Source organism: Vicugna pacos, chromosome 4 (assembly GCF_048564905.1).
Source record: "Vicugna pacos chromosome 4, VicPac4, whole genome shotgun sequence".
Lineage (NCBI taxonomy): Eukaryota > Metazoa > Chordata > Mammalia > Artiodactyla > Camelidae > Vicugna > Vicugna pacos.
The window spans coordinates 25,243,736-25,266,142 of NC_132990.1; the positions used below are offsets into that span (position 1 = coordinate 25,243,736).

The 22,407-nt window shown below is 44.0% G+C and overlaps 1 protein-coding gene and 1 long non-coding RNA gene across 7 annotated transcripts in view; one reads left to right on the forward strand and one right to left on the reverse strand.

The window, feature by feature from the left end:
* LOC116280201 (uncharacterized) overlaps positions 1 to 15,008 on the reverse strand; it is a 39,503-nt gene extending 24,495 nt beyond the window's left edge. Inside the window, exon 1 of the long non-coding RNA XR_012071937.1 lies at positions 14,745 to 15,008. This is a non-coding gene — a long non-coding RNA (uncharacterized lncRNA). The remainder of the gene's footprint in view (positions 1 to 14,744) is intronic.
* Positions 15,009 to 17,293: 2,285 nt separating this feature from the next.
* The window catches only part of NFIB (nuclear factor I B), a 229,239-nt gene continuing 224,125 nt past the window's right edge, over positions 17,294 to 22,407 (forward strand). Inside the window, exon 1 of one of the 6 annotated variants that reach the window (XM_072959422.1) lies at positions 17,294 to 18,569. In XM_072959422.1, coding sequence (XP_072815523.1) covers positions 18,540 to 18,569 — 30 coding nt within the window. In that variant the 5' untranslated portion in view covers positions 17,294 to 18,539. The remainder of the gene's footprint in view (positions 18,570 to 22,407) is intronic. The other 5 variants (XM_072959419.1, XM_072959420.1, XM_072959421.1 and 2 more) reach the window with 5 other exon arrangements.

The following is a 22,407-nucleotide window of genomic DNA, read 5'->3' on the forward strand; positions in this document are numbered from 1 at the left end:
CCGAACTCAGACCACCACCACATAAACCCTGTATCTCTGTTAGCTCCTCTCCCCCTCCCCATTCCACATCTCTCTCCTCTATGCTAGAAAATTGTTCGGTTTGTTCACACTCTACATCCTGGACATAACAGGTGCTCATTTGTTGCCTAAAGAGTTACAGCATCCTATTCCGTTGATGAATGCTGCTGTGTGTGTTGATGGGTTCTGAGGTGTTCTCAGTTCTTATCACTTGGATAGCATCTTTCTATGCCTGTCACTAGACCAGCCCTTCGGACGCTGTTCCAGAGGACAAGAGCAGGGTCTGAGGTCTCTCCCTAAGCCAGGACCCACTGTGGGGCAGGCACTCTATCATGTGTAGGAAGGGACACTTGCTCAAGATGCTACCGTATCTCCTACCTTTCTAGAGAGCACCTGGGAGTAAACTTGAGATAGAAACTGCCTCCCAGAAACTTCAAGCCAAACCACAGCCTCCTTTAGCATTAGGGAACTGGAGACATTGTGCTTTTTTTTTTTCAGATTCCACATGTTAAGTTATATCATATGATATTTGTATTTCCCTGTCTGTCTTACTTCACTTAATATGATCATCTCTAGGTCCATCCATATGGCAGTATTTCATTCTTTTTTATGGCTGAGAAATATTCCCACTGTATATATATATATATATATATATATATATATATATATATATATATACACACACCACATCTTCTTTATCCAGTCATCTGTCGATGGACTTTCAGGTTGCTTCCATGTCTTGGCTATTGTATATAGTGCTGCTGTGAACACTGGGGTGCATGGATCTTTTCAAATTAGGGTTTTTTTCTGGATATATGCCCAGGAGTGGGATTGCTGGATCATATGTTAACTGTTTTCAGTTTTTTAAGGAACCTCCATAATGTCCTCCACAGTGGCTGCACCAATTTACATTCCCACAAACAGTGTAGGAGGGTTCCCTTTTTTCCACACTTTCTCCAGCATTTATTGTTTGTAGACTTTTTCATGATGGCCATTCTGATGAGCATGAAGTGGTACCTCATTTTAGTTTTGGTTTTCATGTCTCTAATAATTAGTGATGTTGAGCATCTTTTCATGTGCCTGTTGGCCATCAGGGATACCGCTCTCGATTTTTAAGGTATGCTTGCAAATAAATGCTATGTGCCAGGCTCAGTGACACTCAGAGGGGCACTGGGGTCTGTCATTGTCACAGACCATGTTACCTCTTGTTTATCATCTCCCACCACGTTAGAAGGACAAGGACAGAGACAAAGAATAATCTGATAGTCAGATTCAGGAAATACTTATGAAGAAAGAACTACATTTCAGGCACCTTCCTCCCTAGTCTGACACAGGATATTTTCTGATCCCCAAACAACCACCCTGACACAGGCATTATTTTCTTCTGCTCTTTTTGAAGGTGTGGAAAACTTGGCTAAGAATTATTTCATGCCTTGCTCAGAATCACATAGCTTTTATGTGGCCAGGTCAGGATTTGAACCCACGACTCCAGTGCCTGTAAGTCCAAGTCTAAAGTCTCTATTCCATTACCTTCAGAACATGCTGGAGAATGAAAATAACCCTGTTACTTTCTGTCATGCCTTGTTTTCGACCCAAACTGGTTTACCCAGCTTGATAAGTTCTTTAATCACCACAGGGTATTGAATGAATCATGGCTATATCCAAAACTCAAATCCACATTCAAAGGAGGGAGATCTAGCCCATCGATAATATTTTGAAAGAATGTGCCTGAGGTTCTAAAGGCCCTTTCAAACGGAGAGTGATAAAAATGCTTTACAGAATACTTGTAAAGCATCCCAAGGCAACTCCTGTGATGGGGCCCCACTCCCCTGGGTGGTTACCGCCTTGCCCCGTGTTCTTTGTACTGCTCTGCTACAGCCAGAGGCTTTGGAATTAGGACTGAGATTAGGAGCCCCGTGACCTTCCCTTGGTGACTTAATCTCTCCCTGCCTCAGGCTCCGTATCTTTAAAAGAGCTGAGATAATGTATGTGACATACTGAGCAGAGAGCAGAGCCAGAGTTAGACCTCCATACGTGGTAATTATTATCACTTGTCATGACACTCATTTTAACCTAAGGTTGGGGAACACCGTTGCCCCAGGGGAGGCCTTGCTTAATGAAGGTACTGCCATTGGTCCCAGCATGGGAGAAGATCCAGTTTGTAGATCATCAGTTAAAATACTCCAGAAGAAACCTGCATATCTGGACCACAGGGAAGGGAACACTGGGCACAGAGGGTCTGGCCTCCTCAGTGCAGAGTCGTGGGCCCACACTGCTCAACTGAGATGCTGCTCTGGCCAGAATAAGAGCCATTCAGACCGCTCTGTGAGTAAGCCCAGAGCCTGAGTGAACGGGGACCTCTTCTGCACCCGCCAAGAGTAACTGTAGATGCCATGTGTGCATGATGCATGAGCTTCTCAATTATTTACCATCTTGACTCTGTGATGTTGTCTGTGTGTTCCCAGGTCCTCCTCCACTGGGAAGCAGAGCCTAGAGAGGAGCGTTCTGTCTGCAGAACAGAGCGCTACAGGCAAGAGCGAGCTGCACGAGACACTTCGTGGCAGTGACAGCACCTGCCACTGTCCTCCAACCCCACTTTCTAGGCAAATCTCTAAGAATTGCCCACATGAATACAGAGATCAGGCACTCTTACATGGCCTATATTTTTATTACTTTTCATAAAGCCCATTTGTTAAACCATAGCTAATAATGGCTCATTGTTTTAAGCTTTTGTAGGATTTTCCAAAATCTTAAATTCATTTTTAAAAAAAAGAGAGAGAGAGATTCTTGGTTTCATGGTGTGTCCTGATTTAATATTCGGAAGATAGACTCTCTGCACAGATAGGGGATTTTAAAAATTTTTTTTATTTTCCAGGACAGCAGTCATCTGCGCGGGTGTGTGTATGTCACCACACCTCTATGGTAGGTCTGATAGGAATATATCAAAATATCAAATTTTTTTAACTTTTTAATTAGGTAGTTTCTTCATCAACTACAGCAGATGGGATGTTATCACCATTAAGTGATCAGCTTCCCTCACTTGCGTTCTGATAGTTTACGTTTAATGAGAGAATGAACGAGAGTCCTTGTGAGCAGGGCCGGGTCTGTGGGGGTTCAGGTGTCTGGCTTGTGGATGTCAAATGTTTATTATGACCCAGAACAAAAAGGTGGCGGGTGGCTAACCTGGGACATTTCAGTCTGTAGAGGAGGCTGTGGTCAAGGCAGCTCTCGTGAGGGTGTCGCACTGGCACACAGAACCCCACTTGCCCACAGGCTGTGAAATAAACGTGAACACACAAGGTGCTCGTTTAGCGTCAGGAGGCCCCGTTTACGATGCTGGCAATGCTTTTCGTTAGCCTTACAGCCCTCAGCAAGTCACTTTACTCTCTCTGACACTTGTTCTCTATTTTCCGTCTATAAGAAGAGCATTTGGCCTAGATCAAGGGTTGTAAACTCAGGGGACTACGAGGGGAGTTGGTAGCCTGTATAATGGGGCAGACAGTGGTGGGGGTGGTGGAAACCCAGCCCCACTAACCGGGGCAGCAGCTACTCTGCTCCATCCTGTGGGCGACACTCATCCAAAATATGTCTCACCTTCCACTTTTTCAAGAGAAGCGGGGTATCTGGATTTTCAAGGAAAACATCCCAACTTTTACGTGCTGACAGTGAAATCAACATTAAAACTATCAGACCGCAAAACGCAGGATGTGGCCAGTTTACCTTCGTCTCTTGTCTAGCAGTCCCAAAAGTCTCTTCTAGTTTTAACGTTTTATAATATGGTGCCCTTTCACTAATATCAGTGGCGTAAATAGAATGTTAAGTAGACAAGTGACAAAACAAAAGTCTCTCCACCTCAGATGATAACCGTGCAAATAGTGTATGTGCATGGAAGCAAAGACTGGGTTGGAATTTACACAAAGGGAACAAGTTTTTAGGGGCTGGGACCGTAGGTGAGTGTCCTTTGCATTTTGCTAATTATTCACTTAACGTATCTCTGCTCTTTTTTGTTGTTGTTGTTTTATAACAAAAAAGAAAAAAGATGATAAAAGAAATATTGAGGGCAGCTCAGAATGGTACCAGACATGAAGAGAAAAAGGGAGAGTGATATTTTGTATATTCTTGAAACGTTTACTTCTATCCTAACCTCCATATTTGCTTGCACGCATCCTTAAACCGTAATTTGTTAAAAGTAGGCAGTATTAGTTGCACATAGATAACCCCTACGTGCCTGAAATTTCCCACCTAACGCTGCTCCTCCTTTCTCCCCCTGTTGTTTATAAAGATGCTTTTAACATCATGAAGAACAGTGGTTTCAGAAGTCTCTCAACTTTGTTAGTTTGGCTTCTGAATACATTATATGTGGCTTTGGTTTGCTTTTGCTTCTACTGGGTGGTGGAGTAGGAAGGGTACCTTACTTATGGACCCTCGTGACATTTTCCTTTGCTTTCTGTCAACACTGTTTTTGTTCTTCACATCCACTCAACTACTCGTAAAGTGACCAGAAAATCAAAGGTTATTACTCAGTGTGTTTACTTGAAGGCTTTCAAGATACCCCATGGGAAGGTTACTCTTTTCTAAACAAACTTAGAAGAGAACATTAGCACAAAGGAAAGGAAGGCTTTTTGTTTTTTTAATCATAAATGTAGAAATTCTCAAAAATCTATCCTTCCTTGCAAAGTAGCACCCAGCCCCAGGTTGGGACCCATACGAAGCATATGACGCATGTTTGTAGAAAGACTGCATTTTCCTCTACTCCCTGGAATGCATCTAGGCTTTCTTAGGGAGTAAAGCCAGAAATGTGGTAAGTGATCTTCTTTATTAACAGGCAACTTGAAGTGGCATCACCATGTTCTAGATGCGTCAAGAAGACTCTTGGATACTGAGGACAGTCAACCACAGGATGTGGATACAGGCGACCTGACTTTTACTTTCTTGTCGAAAATGGCCCACTGAGTAAAAGGCAGAATGGTCCTTTGCCAGGACTATACTGAAGGATCAGTAGACTGTCTAGCACTTTCTTGCATCCTGTTGCCTCACTGATTTCTAGATTGCCAGATGCTTCTGTTTTTTGAAAATGGTTAAAAAAATACCTTAGTGATTCTGTTGTTTCAGAAAACTCACATATGGCACAAAATATCCTAAAATTTTTTTGGAGAAAACACTTGCTTTTTCTTTGCTCAGTTTAATCATCATTACAGCCTAAATTCATTCAAATATATTGTTTTCTTTTTATGGGCATTTTGATGGTTGAAACTCTAAGTTTATATAAAAGAGTGAGTTAGCAAATTACAAGGATTTATTTGCTCATACCTTCTTTTTCAAAAAAAAAGTCTTAAAAACATAATAAGTAGGCTAATTAAGGTTGAGAATTTAACCTTCAAATTGAGAATTCATAGCAATTGAGATAAAAATTATTATTTTTTTTGAAGCTGGGAGACATCCTTGATTTATCACCATTGAATCAGAGAGCAGATTTTCCACACATTGAGTCACAACTAGAGCCTTTTTTTTTTTTTCCTTTTGGTAAACCACCTTAACCTGCTCTTGAAAACCTCTGGTTCATGTACAGAATGAGTCTGAGGCTGTCTCTGTTTAGCCTGTGAAATTTAACAAGACTGTAGCCTGGGGTTGGTGAGGCTGTGGGCCATACCACCATCTCAGATTTTTGATGACACCACAAACCACTTGAGATTTATTATGTTAGCAGATGTCATCAGATAAATGTGTGCACAGGTGCAGCAAGCAGTTAGTGAAAGAAAGGACACTGCTTGTGTCTATTTATTTTTGTATCCATACTCTCAATGGTTAGAAAGTGACCTGGTGTGTCTGTCCTGGGCGGTGTGGAGTTTTGACTCCATTGCAAGGGCTTATCCGGTAATCTCTTGAAGTCTTTTCCACAGATATAATTCTGTACTACAAGCTACTATGTCTTGTGACAAAGACACTGTTTATTTTCACAATCAGCGTCTAAAGAAGAGGCATAATGGATTCTAGCTAAAGACTACTATAACCAATGAAAAATAAAAATAGTTACCAGAGGTGATTATTTATACTCGGGTATCCCTCTTACAAAACAATACACTAGATACCCAGTCTCCTAGCCTCGATAAAAGTGGTACAGCGATAGTTTTCATCTGTGGAACGCCACCAAAATGCCAAAAGTTGGCACGTTATAAATGTCCCAATTTAAGCCTCTCTAAATGTTTTTAAAATAATTAAGAAATAATTGAAACTATTTCCCATAGGCAATATGAAATTTGATTTTTTACACAGGTTTAAATATTACGTGTTTTTCATTTCTAAAAAATAATCATTCCATTGTTTTAAAAGATATGTGTTTATGTAGTACTGAGTCTTAAATATTCCACTGTTTTTATTATATACAGTAAATTTGTACAAATGCTAGCATAATAATGAACTAAATATAATAACCTAATGAATTAGTGTGTACCCTTTAATAATGAAAAATAATAGAAATAAAAACACACTTCCTATATTTTTGAGAAATAGAGAAGTAAGATAAAATAAACACCTTTGGTGTAATGACTGAAAATTACTGGTTTAGATGGGGTAGAGGAATTACTTCAATTATGACATAAAGCATTGTAATAATGCATGCCTTTTAGAAATAATTATATAGTGACTATTCTCAAAGATAAACACACACAGATGTTGCTTGTACACTAAAAAATTCTTAATTTGAAAAAAACATACAGAAGCCGCATTTACAATTAATTGGCTTTAGGAAAAAAAACCCCAGAAAATCTAAAGTTTCAGTGTAATGGAGAATCTCCTAGTAAGTTCTAAGAAATGAATTGTGCCTGTAACTAAAGGCAGAAAAAAATTCGCTTTCCTCCTGGAATCACTTCAGTTAGATGCGTCAGAGGGCCAAAATGCCAAGCAATGTTAGGTAGTCTTTATTTTTTTTTAATGAATAGTTATAATTTATAAAAAGATAGATATTAAAAGATATGAGACCTGAGTACATTCTAGGAAAGGCTTTTAACCAAGATAATTTGAATTTTAAAAGAAGCGTCTATTTTAAAGCACTTCCTAATTTCTACAGATGTACTTACATTGAAAAATACGAAAACTGGAAAAATCAACCAATGTAGACTAGAAGACTGTGATCATTAGCCAATTAAAAGATTTAGGAGCAACAACCTGCTGAGGTAACTACACTTAAGTGAGACTGATTTCTATGGGACATGATTGAAAATTAGTCTCCTTATTTTATAAATCTTGGATATCATTTAATTATAGCATGTGTACATATTTGACAGATAGAAGAATGATCGGTATAGGGGTAAGTATTCTTGTAAGCTTCACATGTCAAAAGAAACAAATGACATGCAAATAAAAAAAGATAATCTATGAAAGACTGAACATGACAGACAGAGGTACGTTCTATTACTAAATAATATGCTTAGGAAGAAATCTTCTGACAGGTGACACTAAATCTAGATTCATCCAAGTCATCACCAGAAGCACAGAAAATCCTTCCCTTTTCCCTTTCCTGTTCCTTTTCCCATTTCATGTCTTAGGATATTTCCCAAAGAAAACTGGAATCTCTTTGTAATGTCATCTCTCCTTTGCATGAAATAGATGTTGGGAAGGATTGGTAACTCTGCTATGGACTTCAAATAATTACAAGAGAGAAGGCTTTCTGAGGCACACTTACAAAAGATTTAGAATTTGATAACACTGTCCATTTAAACACTCCCTCCACCACCCTAAATAACTTTTCTTTTAATTTAGCTGCATTGAATTTTCATATTTTATATTTGGTTCCTTGGTGCTAAATGTGATTTACTTAACCGTGAAACTACTATTAGGAAATCCTAGAATGGAAACAGATCTGTTTGTTACCCACTTGAATTGACTGCCTGGGTAGACTGAATTATAGCTACACTAGCTAAGTGGTTAAAATTACCCAACCTGGAACAAGATAGACATTAAAAATTAATTTTCCTTGGGAAGTTATAGATAAGTGTGGAGACATATAAACGTGTGTGTGTCCCCATCCTTCATCTCCCTCCCCAAAGCTATGTGATTATATACTGTGTTACTTTTTTTCTGAAGGGAAATTGGGATCTCATACTAACCCATTTTAAAGTTTGGCATTTTCTAAAGTCCAGTTGGGTTAATCCAATTTTTAGTTTTCCACTTACTATCACTGAAATTAGATATGTATACTATTCACATACAAACACCTGTATAATATGTACATTTTACATGTATAAATGTATGAGTATATGTGTGTGTGTATGTGTGTGTGCACGTGTGCACGAGGGAAAAACTTTTTTTTTTTGGTAATGAGGCCAAAATGTCTTCTTTGTTTTATAATGCTTATTGTAGGAACAAAGAACCTGAACAATGTTGTTTAAGTCCTCTTGTACTTTGAGGGTAAGTATAATTGGGATTAAAATACTGACATGCTCACATTTAGTAGAGAGATGATAATTCACTGGGAGCTATTCCGGTCCCACTGGTAATCACATAATTGAACCGGGTTTTTAGAGGATATTTGAAGCTATTGTTGTCTGTTGTGCAATTACATAATTAGTCAGGATCCCTGTAATAAAATCTTTTCTAAACATATGTGGGTTAGTACTAAGTAAATTTAGGGCGAGTGTTATATTTTTATTTTTAATACTTCAGTTTTAAATCAGAATTATGTAATAACTTTAACCGTTAAGCATTATTTTACCACACTACAGATGCTTAAGATGCAAAAAACTAAGCAAACAACTTACATATATTTAACTTTTAAAAATATTAACCAAAAATCGCTTTATGAACATGAACCCATTGTCACTTCTCACCTAGAGTGTTTACTTCTGGGGACCCAGGGGTTGCACATTTCTTTGGTCTTGACTATTTCTTCCACCTATCCCTAAATCATTGACATTCACGTGCATGGCTATAAAGACAAGTTAAAACTGCTCTCCGGGTTGCTTTGCTTTAACGATAACGCTACGCAGTGAGGAACGTTTCAGAACTCCTGTTACACCGAAACAGACGTGGCCTTGCGAAGGGGACCGAGCAACGTGGCGGCAAATAGGGGAGAACACCAGTCCCGGGCTCGTTACTACTATTTGGTGATGAGTCTCGCGCACGCCCGCGGGGAGGCCCCCGAGCGCGGAGCACAAAGGCGCGCGGAGCCCGGCCGCCCCGCAGACAGGCGGCGCCGCCCTCCTCTCCCGCCCGCCCTCGCCGCGCTCCGGCCCCGCCCGGGCGGCACAAAGAGCGGAGCCGCCACTCGCGAGGGGCCCCCGCGCCGCGCAGCCCGCCACACCCACTCGGGCCGGCTCCCGCCTCCGCCGCCGCGGGCGCCCTGATGAATATGCATCACCGCGCGCCCGCCCCCGGCTCCTCCTTTCGGTTTCCTTCCCGCCGCCAGGCGGAAGCGAAGAGCCGCGCTTCCCGCGCGCCGGGCCGGCCTCGGCGGGTGGGGCCGGGTCGGCGGCGAGTCGGAGAAAGAGAAAGCCGGAGGGGAGGCGGCGGCGGCGGCGGCGGCGGCGGCGGCGGAGCGCGGGCCGGGCGCGGACGGGTGCGCGGGTGGCCGGCGGTTCCGAGGTAACCCCGCCGCCGGCCCGGCCGGTTCGAGGGTGGGGAAGGGGCGAGTGCGCGACCCCGCGCCGCGCGGACTGCGTGTGCCCCGCGCACCCCCAGCCCGGGGCGCCGGCGAGGAGGCATCCCTCACGGCCAGAGCAGCCCTGTTGAAACAACAATAAAACCCACCAAACACACACACACGCTCGCACGCACGCACACGCAGCGCTCTGGACGACGTTCAAGTCAACCACGAGAAACAGTCTTCTGCAAGTGAGAGGAAGCAAAACTGGCTACCCAGACAGACTGAGGGGCTGCCTGCTCTTAGACTTGACTTTCACCTCCTTTTCTTCTTGGGCCAAGAATTGTGGCACTGCAGAAATAATAATTAAAAGCAAAAAAGTAACACTACTCCTGGATTACATTTCTTTTTTTGAACTAAACACAAAAAGCGACACCAAAACAACTCTTGAGAAAACTCACAGAGCTGTACCTGAGATAGTGAAGTCAGCGGCCCTGGATTGTGTTACAGACTCAGGCTCTCATTTATTTAACGCAATACAATGCGGTGGTATGTGGCTTTGAAATGATGAGTTTTACTTGCTTGTCTAGGTCTTCCTACGCACCCCCTTCCACCCCAGACACAGATTTTTTTCCTCTTTGTACATTTTTAAAGAGACTGTTTCAACTAAATGTCATTTCTGTTTTACGGGTTGAGCGATAGTGTTGGATTTCCAGACCTAATGCACATTTTTTTTTTTAGCTTTGGCATCTTTAATATATATGTCACACTTTTATGGAGGGAATCTAGGTAACATTGTGCATCCAAAACGTGTGAAATGCAGCATTTTTCCTGCTTCAACTCCCTACTTTTCCCTATCTCCCCATGATGGAAAAAAATTACTGTACAAATGATACTTTAGTTGTATATAACTTGTAGCCCATTCTCTCTTTTTGGAGCATTTTTTTCTTCCCTTTAAGGTGAATATGCACAGCATTGTTACATATTCTCATTTAAAGGTGTATTTATTTAGCTCTGATTGGTGTGTTGGAGTTTTTTACATCAATATTCTAAAGTTTAGTTACCCACCCCTTGTCCCTGAAGTTGCAGGATATAATTGTTAGCCCTCCTCCAACTCCCATCCACTTAAAAAAAAAAAAAAAGATTATGATGGATTTCTTCCCGCTCCTGCTAATACTTTTTTTTTCTGCCCTGCTGTTTTTGCTCTAGGATTTTTTCCCCTCTGCCTAAGTCTGTGTGTGTGTGTGTGTGTGTGTGTGTGTGTGTGTGTGTGTGTGTGTGTGTCTGTGTGTCTGTCTCCCTTTTCCCTTGTCCTCTCTCCGCCAGTATGTCTGGGACACATTTTAATGCACAATATCCCATCCATTAAGTTGTGGTTGAATGCGGAGTGTGTGAGGACTTGGCAGCTTTCAGGTTGAAGGGGGCGGGGAAGCCAGTTTCGACTTTGACACAAGATGCCGAAGTGGCGTGATTGGAATTATTATTAGTGCTGTGAACATGGCCATCTTCTCCTCTGGTTAGAAGAACTGCCATTGAACTTGAGACGGGACAGACAAGATCTCCAACACCCCTACCCCCACCCTCACCCCCCAAGTACAGTAGCTGGCAGGGAAAAGGCGCCAAAATACACAAGATTAACTCTACCTTTCTTAGAAGGGATCCTATAGCACCATCCTTTGTAATTTTAACTTTCCAACGGGCGGGAAAAAGTTAACTTTTGAACCCATACTTCGACAGATATTTAAATCAGCCCTAAAATGGAATAAATCCAGAAAGTCATACACGCATGCTTATGTGGTTAGAAAAGAATGCACGTGTAAATAAGCAGGGTGCATGTGTGTATCTGACTGGGGAGTTCAAGACTGAATCAAAATCAGCATTAGTGTGACTTCTGAGTGCATTTACTGTACGGGGGCGAGCACTGTGAGGCAAAGAAGCTGACCTTTAAGCAGCCTAAGTAAAAGCTGCGAAGAGTTGTGAAACACAAAACGTTGTGGTTTCCAGTTTTACATTTGGGGTTTGATGTTTTCATTTAATGGTATGAGAGATGGAGAAAGCTCCAGCGCTGAAAAGTCCCTATTAAATCATATGTGGGCAAAGGTCAAGCGCTCCAACTCACTGATACAATATACTGCAGATTCCTGCCTAACTGATGGAGAGCACAGGAAAAAGTGCTTGGGCAATAAAAGTATTAGAAGGGTAATTATCGTCCGTGGTTGGCACTGCATTCTTGTGCACTGGGAAAAGGTTTTTACTGGCCCTGATGAATTTTAAAGCTGAGTATTGTTGAAAGCTGTTTTAATAGGAAATTGATTAGCTGAGTGTTTCATACAATAAATGGTGACAGTTTCATTGTTTGATGTCCAAAATAAATTCCTTTTATTCTTTAGCAGACATAGGCATCCATTTAATTTCAAGATGGTCAGACTGAGCAGCAGCATAATTATGAGTAAATGTGATGTCACGAACATCTGTAACGTTGCTTTTGGAGCCTATGACATCACACAATTTGGCGATATTATTGCTTTGGAGTTTATTAACTTACTGTGTGTTGTAAAAATATTTCAGATAAAGTTTACTTGAATATATATTTTGTATAGGCCCAAGTGTTTGTCTTCTGTCTTCGTCATTGTGCAACTGTTTGCTAAATTTTACTTTGTATGTTAAAATGCACAGTCCCGTGGTTATGCATTGTTTTAATTTTAAAGCAGAATGGCAGTTTTCAAGGAAAGAAGTAAAGAAAGGGGTGCAGAAAGTTTGAGTCGGTTTGCAATGCCCTTTCTACACTTTTTAATACAGAATATAAAGATTACTTGGGCATTTTGGATGGTGAAGCTTTCTAAACAGCTCTTTAAAACCGATCCATTTTCCTGTCCCAAAGGCACATGTAACTGGGTGACAAAAGCCGATTTACATTTTAGAAATAAAATGATAGCATAGTTTTACATTAAAGTTCAGCTATTTTGAAAGAGGACAATAGCTACAACTCTCTCAGGATCAGCAAAGAAGACTGTGTGTGAAAAAGTGTACGTAACTTTTGAAGAACTGTGAGTGAAACAAGGCAACTATTACCGTGATTTTCAAAGTTTAAAATAAATCATGCAAAAATTACAGGGCAACTGCTGACTTTGTAATCCCAGAAAGCAAATGTCTTCAGGAGTTGGGGATCTCTGTTGATGAACTGGCCTCCTTTCTGTAGAGAAGTGGAAACCAGCTAACCTTAATGGAGGAATCTGGCCAGTCCGTGTTCAGATTCAGTGGTGGCTTGTAAATGTGCCCGAAATGTAGGCACATTTAGTGGGTTGGTATTTTTTATAAACAGTCGAGTACAGGCATTTCAGCAGCGACATTATTAACAGCGTCATTTTTCTCATTTAGTTTCGTCCTCAGGGGACACCAAACAGCTCCCAGAGGATGGAAAAAAAAAGTCCACGGTTATTTATTCATTTCAGTGAAAGGCGAAGCGCTGGCAATGGGGGGTGGGGAAGCTAACCGGTTGTGAATTTTCTAGTAGGGAAAAATTGCTACCCTAATTTGACAGTAGTAGTTTAAGGGCTGAGAGAGCTGGGCATGATTTTGCAATTCCCATCAAGTGCAGGCAATTTCAGTACTTGTTGGTTGTTTATATATATGCTTTTGAGTAGACTTTTGATGTTCTTGCTTGTGGATATAAAATTGGGTTTTCCAGGCTACACATGTATGATTATTGTGGTTCATTTGGAAGAAGAAAATGTCCCTGGGCATGGTGTAGTGGATACTTGCAGTTTTGCAGGCCTGTTTCCTGGGGTCAGGAGGTCACCTGTCTCTTTTGTATTTCTTTTTAAAATATTGATATTGGCCCTGCTGCCAGGGTGTGTGGAATTGTTGAGCCTCCCCTCAAATCACATGCAAGAGCTAAAAAAAAAAAAAAAAAAGAAAAAAGAAAAGAAAAGAAAGAAAGAAAAGAAAATCATGGAGTGTATTGAAAATGACAACTTTGTTAAGCTTCAAGAAACCTTTCCCTAAACTGCTCCAGATTTGCAACCTGTCACTGAGTTTCTTTAGAAGGGAGAAGGTTAAAAGAAAATCAATATTAGGAGACACTTGAGATGTCAAGCTCTTCTCTGGAGGTCAGTGCAATGCTCCAATTGGGTAACACTGCTTACTTTTCCAAATATACAATTGAGTTCTGAAAAATCCAGTCGCCTGAAGCACTGACACTCCAGCACTTCTTGAAATCAATAAACTGTCAGAAAAGAAACTTTTCTCCCTACAAGGTGGCAGGGAATAGGTGATCTGGGGAAGAAGTCTTTAGGAATTCTGAAATATCAGATTTGCTGTGGCTGCAGATGCCTTTCACTTCTTTCTGGCTCCTCCAGCCAGATTTAGGGGTGAATAAAAGTGGCCTGTCTTAACCCTTTCAGTGAGAGAGAGAGAGAGAGAGAGAGAGAGAGAGAGAGAGAGGGAGAGAGAGAGAAAAGAAAGTTTAGGGAGGTAGGTACCAGTCTAAAAAGTGTTTGGCCCACTTTGGTAGTATTAGAAGCTTTTCAAAAATATGTTAAAGCCACTCTTAATACCATAGCGCAGAAATGCTGGGGAAAAGAGAAAGTGAATAAAATACTGTGTGTACTTTCTCACTTTCTCCTCTCTACTCTTCTACCTGGAATTTAAAAGATTGGCATTTCTGAAACCATAGATAGTGGTCAAGTGTTGTGGTGAGAGCAGCCAGATGTTCCACACACCCAAATCCATCAGCCCCTCTTTACAAAAGGCTTTCTTAGAGTTCATCCTGGGAAGACCTGCAGTGACCTTGGCATTTGACTGTACAAGAAGCAGCGTTCTGGGGGAGGAGTGGGGGTGCCGTCAGCCCTCCGCCCGTGGCTCCAAGGCCTGAGAGGACAGTCAAAGCCACATAAACTGAGCATCCCATAAGCTGCTCTGCATGTCTCTGTTGTTCATTTTCTTCCTTTTAGTTTCCCCCCATCTCATCATTACTCCTTTCTTATTTTCCTTTTTTCTTGGAACCAAATCCAAACCCCAAACTACCAAGCCTCCTCCAGGCTCGTCCAGCTGTGCCCAAACATAAGTGCCCTACAAACATGGAGAGATTGGAACCCCTCAGTGATGGGCCTGGGCGGCCCCAGACATCTTCACTACACTGGGGTCTTACCTGGGTCTGTCGCTGTTTCTTCACCCCTGGCGCTGCTGCGGCTTTGGTGGGCTCTTCTGTGTGAGAGTTGTCAAATTTTCTTTTTTCTCTTTTAAGCTTGTGAAAAACTTTTGGATACAACCTAGTTTTGGTGGCAAACGGGATACCGTGTTTCTGTTGGTAAGGGAAACCAATAAAAGAGGAGGGGTAGCAATGTCTGCACACACTTGCTCAGCTCTGGGCCTCTTTTGCCAGGGGACAGCGGCTGGTTCTGGGATCTCTGGCTGAAAGGAGCGCTCTCTGGGTGCCAGGATTTCACTGGGGGTGGTGTGGTGAGGAGGGAGGGAAGAAGGGAGGGAGGGAGAGAAAGAGAGATGGGCGCTTGATTTTTAAAGAGACCCCGAAATAATGGCTTCTGTAAGAGTCCAGGCATTCAAAGAGGTGTGTTCAAGGACAGGAGTGCATTCGTGCCAAGGGGAATGTCTTTTATGGTAAATTAACTCCGGTTAAATTGAATATTTGTTCAAAGGGAAACTCCAGTAGTTAAAGCTGGTATTATCAGTAGCGCTTCCCCGCCCCCCTCCCCACAGACTCTGGTATGAGGGTGGGAAAAGGGATGCAGCATAATGTGCAAAACAAAGTGATGCTTTGGGGATTTTTTTTTTTTAATCTAGGATGAGATCGCCTCAGAATTTCTGAGAGAGAAATGAGTATTTATTTGGATTAACCCGGACTGTCACCTCATTTCTTTCATCTATAAAGACTGTCAACTTTATCCTGGCTTTTCAAAAAGAAGAAATGACCCACACAAAGGAAATTAACGTTGTCAGAACGCTGACTAGAGGATTTGCCTCCGGGGGAGCGGGGAGGCCGCTCGCGGCGATGCGTGCCGCAAAGGGTTAACTCGGGAGGGTTCTCTAAATTTCCCCGACTTTACCTGTCTTCCCAGATCCAACGCTCCCCCTCCAGCCCCTGGCCTCCTCAACTCCCCGCCCCCCTCCTTCCCCAGCGCCTTTCTTCTTTGGGCTCTTGGTTTACGGGGGCTGCAGCTGGTAGACTTGGCAAGCTCGCCTCATTAAGAGCGCTCTTTGAAAACGGACTGTGTTTGAGCATTTCCCTAATGAGGACAGGACGGGGTTAAAAAGTGACCATTTCATGGTTGACTTGAACCTGCCTACTTTTCTTGATGTGTCGTTGTGAAATGCTTGATGTGGATAACTCCCACTTGGTGAAGGAAAAAGTCACTGGTTCCTTCAGGTCCACTGAGGGGGAGTGAAGGGTGGGGGCAGTGGGCAGGAGCCGGAGAGACCGAGAGAGAGAAGAAAGTTCAGGGGGAAAAAAATCGAGACGGGGGAAGCGAGGAAAGGAGGAAAGGGGAATCAGAGGAGAGCCTCAAAACGGCCCCAGAGCACAGCTGGAGGCGGGGGCGGCCCCGCCCCGGGGCTGGGGCCGTCGAGTCCCCTTCGCGGCTCCCGGCAGCCCCGGGCTAGGTAGACGCTGAGCCCTGGCACTCACTTTTCCTCTCTCCATTGTCTGCACAGCCTTTGCTTCCACCTCTCCCCACCCACCCGCGGCCGAAAACCGGAATTTTGGGGGCGGGGTGTGCATGTGTGTGTGTGTGTGTGTGTGTGTTTGCGCGCGCGTGTGCCTGTGTGTGTGTGCGTGCGTGCGCGCGCGCAGAAGGGGTGCAAGGCAAACCGCCGGCCTCAAAAATCTCCCAAATCAAGTTCATTCACTCGGGGCCCGCCGCTCGCCGAGGGGTGGGGGCGGGGCCTCGCACGGGAGCGAGGCGGGCGCGGCCGCCTCTGCAGGGCGGTAGCGGCACACGCACCCCGCTCGCGCGCGCGCCCGCCCGCCCCGCAGCCCCGGGCACGCCGCAGCCCCGCCCAGCCTGCACCCCGGCGGGGCCAGAGCCTCTTCCGCCGGCGCCCCGGGCCCCGGGGGGTGGGGATTGGGAGAGAGCCAGAGGGGCTGCAGGAGGAGGAGGAGGAGGAATAGGAGAAGAAGGAGGAGGGAGCTGGAGGCGGCGGTGGCGGCAGCGCGGCCCGGTCCTCCCTCTCCGAGCGAGGCCACGTGCACCGGGTACCCCCAGGGAGGGCGGCAAACCGCGGCGAGGCGCGCCGCTTCTGCGGAGCTGCCCCGGGGCGCGGGACCGCGGAGGGAAGACCCCGGAGGGCCCCACCCCCACCCGCGCCGGCGCGCCCCAACTACTTGAGCCCAAGTTTGCTCAAGCCCCCGCCTCCCTGGCCTCCCCCTCCTCCCTTCAAGCCGCCGGCGCGGCGGACCGCGCCCGCCCCGGGTGCGAGAGTCGGCGCCCCAGCCTGGGCCCCGGGGCGGCCTGGGTGTGAGGGAATTTTCCATTCGTTCCTTTCTCGGGCTCAGTCCGGCTCAGTGCTTCTCCCACTCGGAGGTTCCCGCGGCTTAAAGAGTCCGCAGCAAGCACCGAAATACCTCTTCCAGGGAGGGTTTTTGGGGGTGTGTACGTGTGTGTGGAGGGGGGTGCGGGACTTGCCCAAAAGGCGGAAAGAAGATCTATTAAAAAAAAAAAAGTCGTGGTTCTGTTGAACTGGTATGAGACCTTTCACAAATGAGAGAGAGAGAGAGAGAAGCAAGAGGAGGAGGAGGAGGAAGGTGGGGGGCGGGGGGTGTGGAGAGGCTGGTGCAAAAGGAATGCGCGTTTGCAGGAGGAGGAGTAAAGCGATGATTGTGTAATTAAATAATAAAACAATCCTTAAGTCTGATTTGGAGAGAGCTCGAGCGGGGTCCAGAGGGTGGAACCGGTGAATTTTTCAACTTCCAAGTTTTGCAACGAAAGAAAGCGAGAGAGGGAGGGGAAAAAAGAGCCCAGAGCAGAAAAGAGAGGAGTTTGGAGCCGAGCTTGAGAGCGGGATTTATCGTTTGGGATTTTTCAGGAGCGCGGTCCGATCCCCCTGGGCTCTGGGCAGCGGCGGCGGCGGCAGCAGCAGCCTCCTCGCTCGGCCGGGTCAGACGCGGGGCGAGGCGGGCGGCCGGGCGGCCGGGCGTGGAAGAGCCGGCGCGGGCGGCGGCGGCTGCTGCCGGGGACCGCGCGCCGCGAGTCTCTTCCGCCCGGGAGACCTGCGCTCGCGCCCCCTCCCTCACCCCGGCCTCTCCCGGCTCCCCCACCTCACCCCGCCCCCACCCCGGCCCTCTCCCGCGCGCGCCCTGTCACCCGCGCGCACTCGCTCACGCTCCCCCTCGCGCACACACATGGTCGGCTCGCGGCAAAGTTTCGCCTGCGATCGCCACTCCGGGATCCTGCCGCAGTGCTCGGGGCTGTAACCTTGAACTTTCCCAGCGCGGTGACACATTCTCCTCGCTCTCCCTCCCGCCCTCTCTCCTGCACCCCCTCCCCGCCTTTTTTAAAAAAGCATTTCACCACCAACCACCACCCCAATCCAACCCACACCGAACCTTCGCGCACCCCTTAGCCCCCAACAACAACAACAACAACTGCAAAACAGAAAACAAATCCCCAAACCCAGACGAAAAGCAGCCAACACCGGCGGCGGCGGCGGCGGCGGCCTCGGCGAGCACGGCCAGCGCGCTCGGACTGCAGGAGGGTTAAAAGTGTAGATTGGATTTCACCCCGGGAAATCTAGCACGCCGAGTGAACTTGAATCTTTGGCTATTTAAGGAGGACTGGGTTTGTTGTGAAGTTGCGGTGACCAGCGCAAGAGCCCCGTCCTGATTGATCGCATCGTGGGGCTCAGATGACTGTAAAATGAATAGATGAAATTCTTGCTTCTCGAAGATTTTCTTGGGCATCTCCGGGAAAGTGCGTTTTAAGGCGAAGTCATGATGTATTCTCCCATCTGTCTCACTCAGGTACATGTCTCGGTCGCTCTCGAGCTTTCTCTGTAGCCCGAAATGCCTTTGTTTTGTTTTGTTGCTTTCGTCTGCGGACAATTAATGGCTTAGTTTACCTCCTCACACCCTGGTCGTCCGCAGAAGAAGTGGCCGGGAGTTGCGGCGGGGTTTGCAGGGTAGCGTGGGAGCCGGCGCGCGGCCCCTCGCCCACGGCCATCGCGCGCGCCCAGCCCGGCGCCCTGGGCACGGAGAGCGGGCGCCCGCGCGCGCTGCCAGGGCGGCTGGGCCGGGCGAGGCCGCCGGGGGCGGGCAGGGCCCGGGCCCGCGAGCGCTAGCCCGCGCGCGGCCCCCCGAGTGCCTGCTGCGCCCCTGCCCAGGGTGCCCGCCGCCCCTCTTGGTCGCTTGCGCGCCGAGGCGGACTCCGGCTTTAGAGGAGCTTAGGCGTGGACTGAGCCCTTATAAACAACCCGTGAACTTGGGTGAGGGGACTCCAGCAGGAGTCCTTGCGGGCGCCTCCGGACTCCGATGCAGGCAGTGGGCGGACGACGAAGCGAGTCGGAGGTTGTGGTCCGGGGGACCCATTCCTTTGCTTAATTTGGGGATCTGAAACTCTGGTCCATCGCTCTCCGCACTTTGAGGTTTCCAGTGACCACACCACAAAGGCGGTCTTTAAGTTGACTCGAGTTAGTTGGTTGTAGTGAAAGTTAGGGACTTTTAGAACCTGTTCGTTTCGTGGAGACCTGTTCATTTGACGATATTTGGGCGTAGGTCGTAAGGCAGAAAGTAATATTGGAAAAGTAAGGTCATTTTACAAATTTTCACTTTGAAAATTGTCCTAAGGCTTCAGGAACTGTGTTATGAAGTAAAATACTGGCTTTATACATTTTTAAGAACACAGTTTATATAATTTTAAACCAGCCGGTTAAATGGTAGAGTGGCGAGACCAAACAGACTTACCTGGGGGCAGCTTTCATCGCTGCCCAGCTAACTAACCAACTGAAGAACTAACTAAATATCTTAGCCCAGAGTTGTTATTTGAAGAAGTATTTTAAACCTCTAAAGGTGTGGGACAGTAAACTTCAGTGTTTAGAAGGATGTGTCATGATTGGTAATTGATAACCATTTTCTTTGACATTAGTTTAAAAGCTGAACAGTTAAAGAAGTGTCGCTTAGTATTAGGTGTGTTACAATTTTTAAAAAATCCAGTATCACGATCATGCATTTTTATAATGGACAAATGATTAAGATTTCAATTGTATGACAATTAGAAGCCATTGTGATTCAAAAGGACTGAGGCATTCATAAATTGTGAATGAAGATGAAAACAATGATAAGGCTTATTCAGTGATTGGATACAGTCCTGTAGCTTTTTGGCTGACACATTTTTTATTGTTTATATTTTGTTTGGCATCTGAGTATGATTAACTTAGATATGGCTATTTTCAGCAAGTAAACGTGCATTTTAATTTAACAAAACTGCAAAAGTGAGTTGCTGAGCTATTTGTATTTTTAAGGTTGTGAATAATGGCCAATAAATATGATGATGAAACTGTTTCAGGTATAACGAATTGCCTTCAGTTGCAAAAGTTACCTTTCATGTTACCCATCAGTAAGTTTTTTTTTTTCTTTTCTGTCTCTCTCTTTCTGGTAAACCACATCCATTTGATACTATTTTTACATTATTGAAGCATAGTTCAAATAAAACAAATTGAGGTAAGCTTTTCACTTACAGAGTGATGCACCACTTACTCTCACCTGTAAAGGATTGTTTTTCTATGTTAGTTTTTATTTCTAGCATCGGCTTTTCAGAGACATTGCTAGTGGCCATTGCATTTTTGGTTTCTTCTAAACATGTATTGAAAAGTCACCACCTTTATCTAAATTTGTGTAAGTTAAAAATAATATTGCAGCATCATGACCTATGGAATATTAGGAGCACATACAGCATAGTCATTTAGCTATCCTATTAATATTCAAGGACACATACTTACCAATGCTAATTCATGATGACTAATACTGTCTTCTGTTTTAATAATATAAATCTAGGTTGACATATTGAAACTGTTTTGGGGATTTAAGGCCTATACTAGAGAAGAAATTTTAGCTTTAGAATTCTCACTTTAATATCTGCGTGGCTTTATAGGTAGCGTAAGGTGTTGCTGAAGTAAGGACACGTTAATGGTGGTGTTACTTTTATATCAGACCAACAGTTTAGTTTTGTATTACAAGAGACTAAAAGCTGTAGCAAAACATTTTTTTAAAATGCAGAATAGAGAAACGTTCTTAATTGGTTGAAAACTTTACAAAATGTTGCAGTTGTTGCAGTAAGGTATCTAGGCTTTAGAATTTTCAAAAGGAGTTACAGTTAAAGTTGATATTTATCAAAGAGTTATTCAAAAGTATCAGTACATGGATATAAAGCTGTATTTATGCATCAGTATAAATCAGATGTAAAAAGAAAATTAAGAACCATAATGTAAAATTTAATATTTGCTTTTCCTAAAAATAGTGTAAACCTTCAATAATGTAACTTTCACTTGGCATGGTTGCACTGAATTTTTTTCTTTCATTGTCTTTTGAGTTCTTTAGGCACATTTACAAAAATGGTTTATTGTTATACAGCAGTGCTTCAAGAACATCTAGTGTTTATTCCTCCTATTAGTCTAACTTTCCATCCCTTTTGTGGAAACCATTGTTTCTGTGAAGAAAAATAAATATTTTCAGTGGAATTAGGACTGTTTACTTTTATACTTGAAATTTGTAATTCGGTTATTTATTTTATCAATTTAGTTCAGGTAAAGGAAGTTTAAAAATAGAAAGAATTACTGAATGCCAATGTGTTTTAATACAAATTCTGTAAGAGAAGGTGGCATTTTACCTTAGTATAGAGCCCCATTAGATCTTAGATCACTCATATGCTTTGCTTTCTTAAAAAAAATAATTTTCAGAGTTGTTTAAAGTGTTATTATGGTAACCAGTTAATTAGGACATTTGAATATCTTAATCGCTTTTTTTTTTGATGAGGACAAGTTATTATGCCCCATATTCATGTCATTCAAAATCATTACAAATATATTGTAACTCAGCATTAGAAAACAGTCACACTGAGGAGGTGACATTTTAGGCATGTTAATACAGAGAGATATATGACTTACAGAGAGCCACTGCTTAGCAATTTTTGAAGATGTCTCCATGTCAGGCAAGTGTTTTACTTGAAAGGAACCCACATAATAGTAAAGCCCTGAAAGATATTTATAAGGCAACTGTGGACTAGGAAAGTTTGCTACTACTATTTATTCATAGGAAAAAAAGTATGTTTTAAAACATTACGTGGCAGCATTGGCTACAAACTCAAGGCAACCTTAAAAAACCTTTTTTTGTGTGTGCATTTGCTAAAAAATTACACATTCAGCCCTCAAATTTGCATTTTTGATTGTTTAAGTTATTAAAAATTTGAGTTTTATTACATGATCGATGACTTGAAATGCAAACAGATTTAATCAAAATTATGTTTGATGTCTTTATAAGAAAATGAAATGTTACTGAACATAGTACTTAAGGATGTTAAGAGTTACCACATTGCTTAATAGCTGTTAAAATAATAGTGCATTTTTAAAAGTGTGGCAAGAGTAAGATGAGTGAGACAAAGCTCCCCCCCGCCCCCAAGTACTCTTTACATCTCAAGTTTTTAGTTTGAGAGTGTATATGTACTTTTTTTAATCATATCAATAAATCACAGTAAAAGTCAGATTATAGGAAGTGAGTTCGCAAAGCGTGTTTGAGTCCACATTTCCTTGAGCAGGGTTTCCTTTTGCATATATTTCTAAGGGGCATAAACAAAGTTTTTGTAGTTACA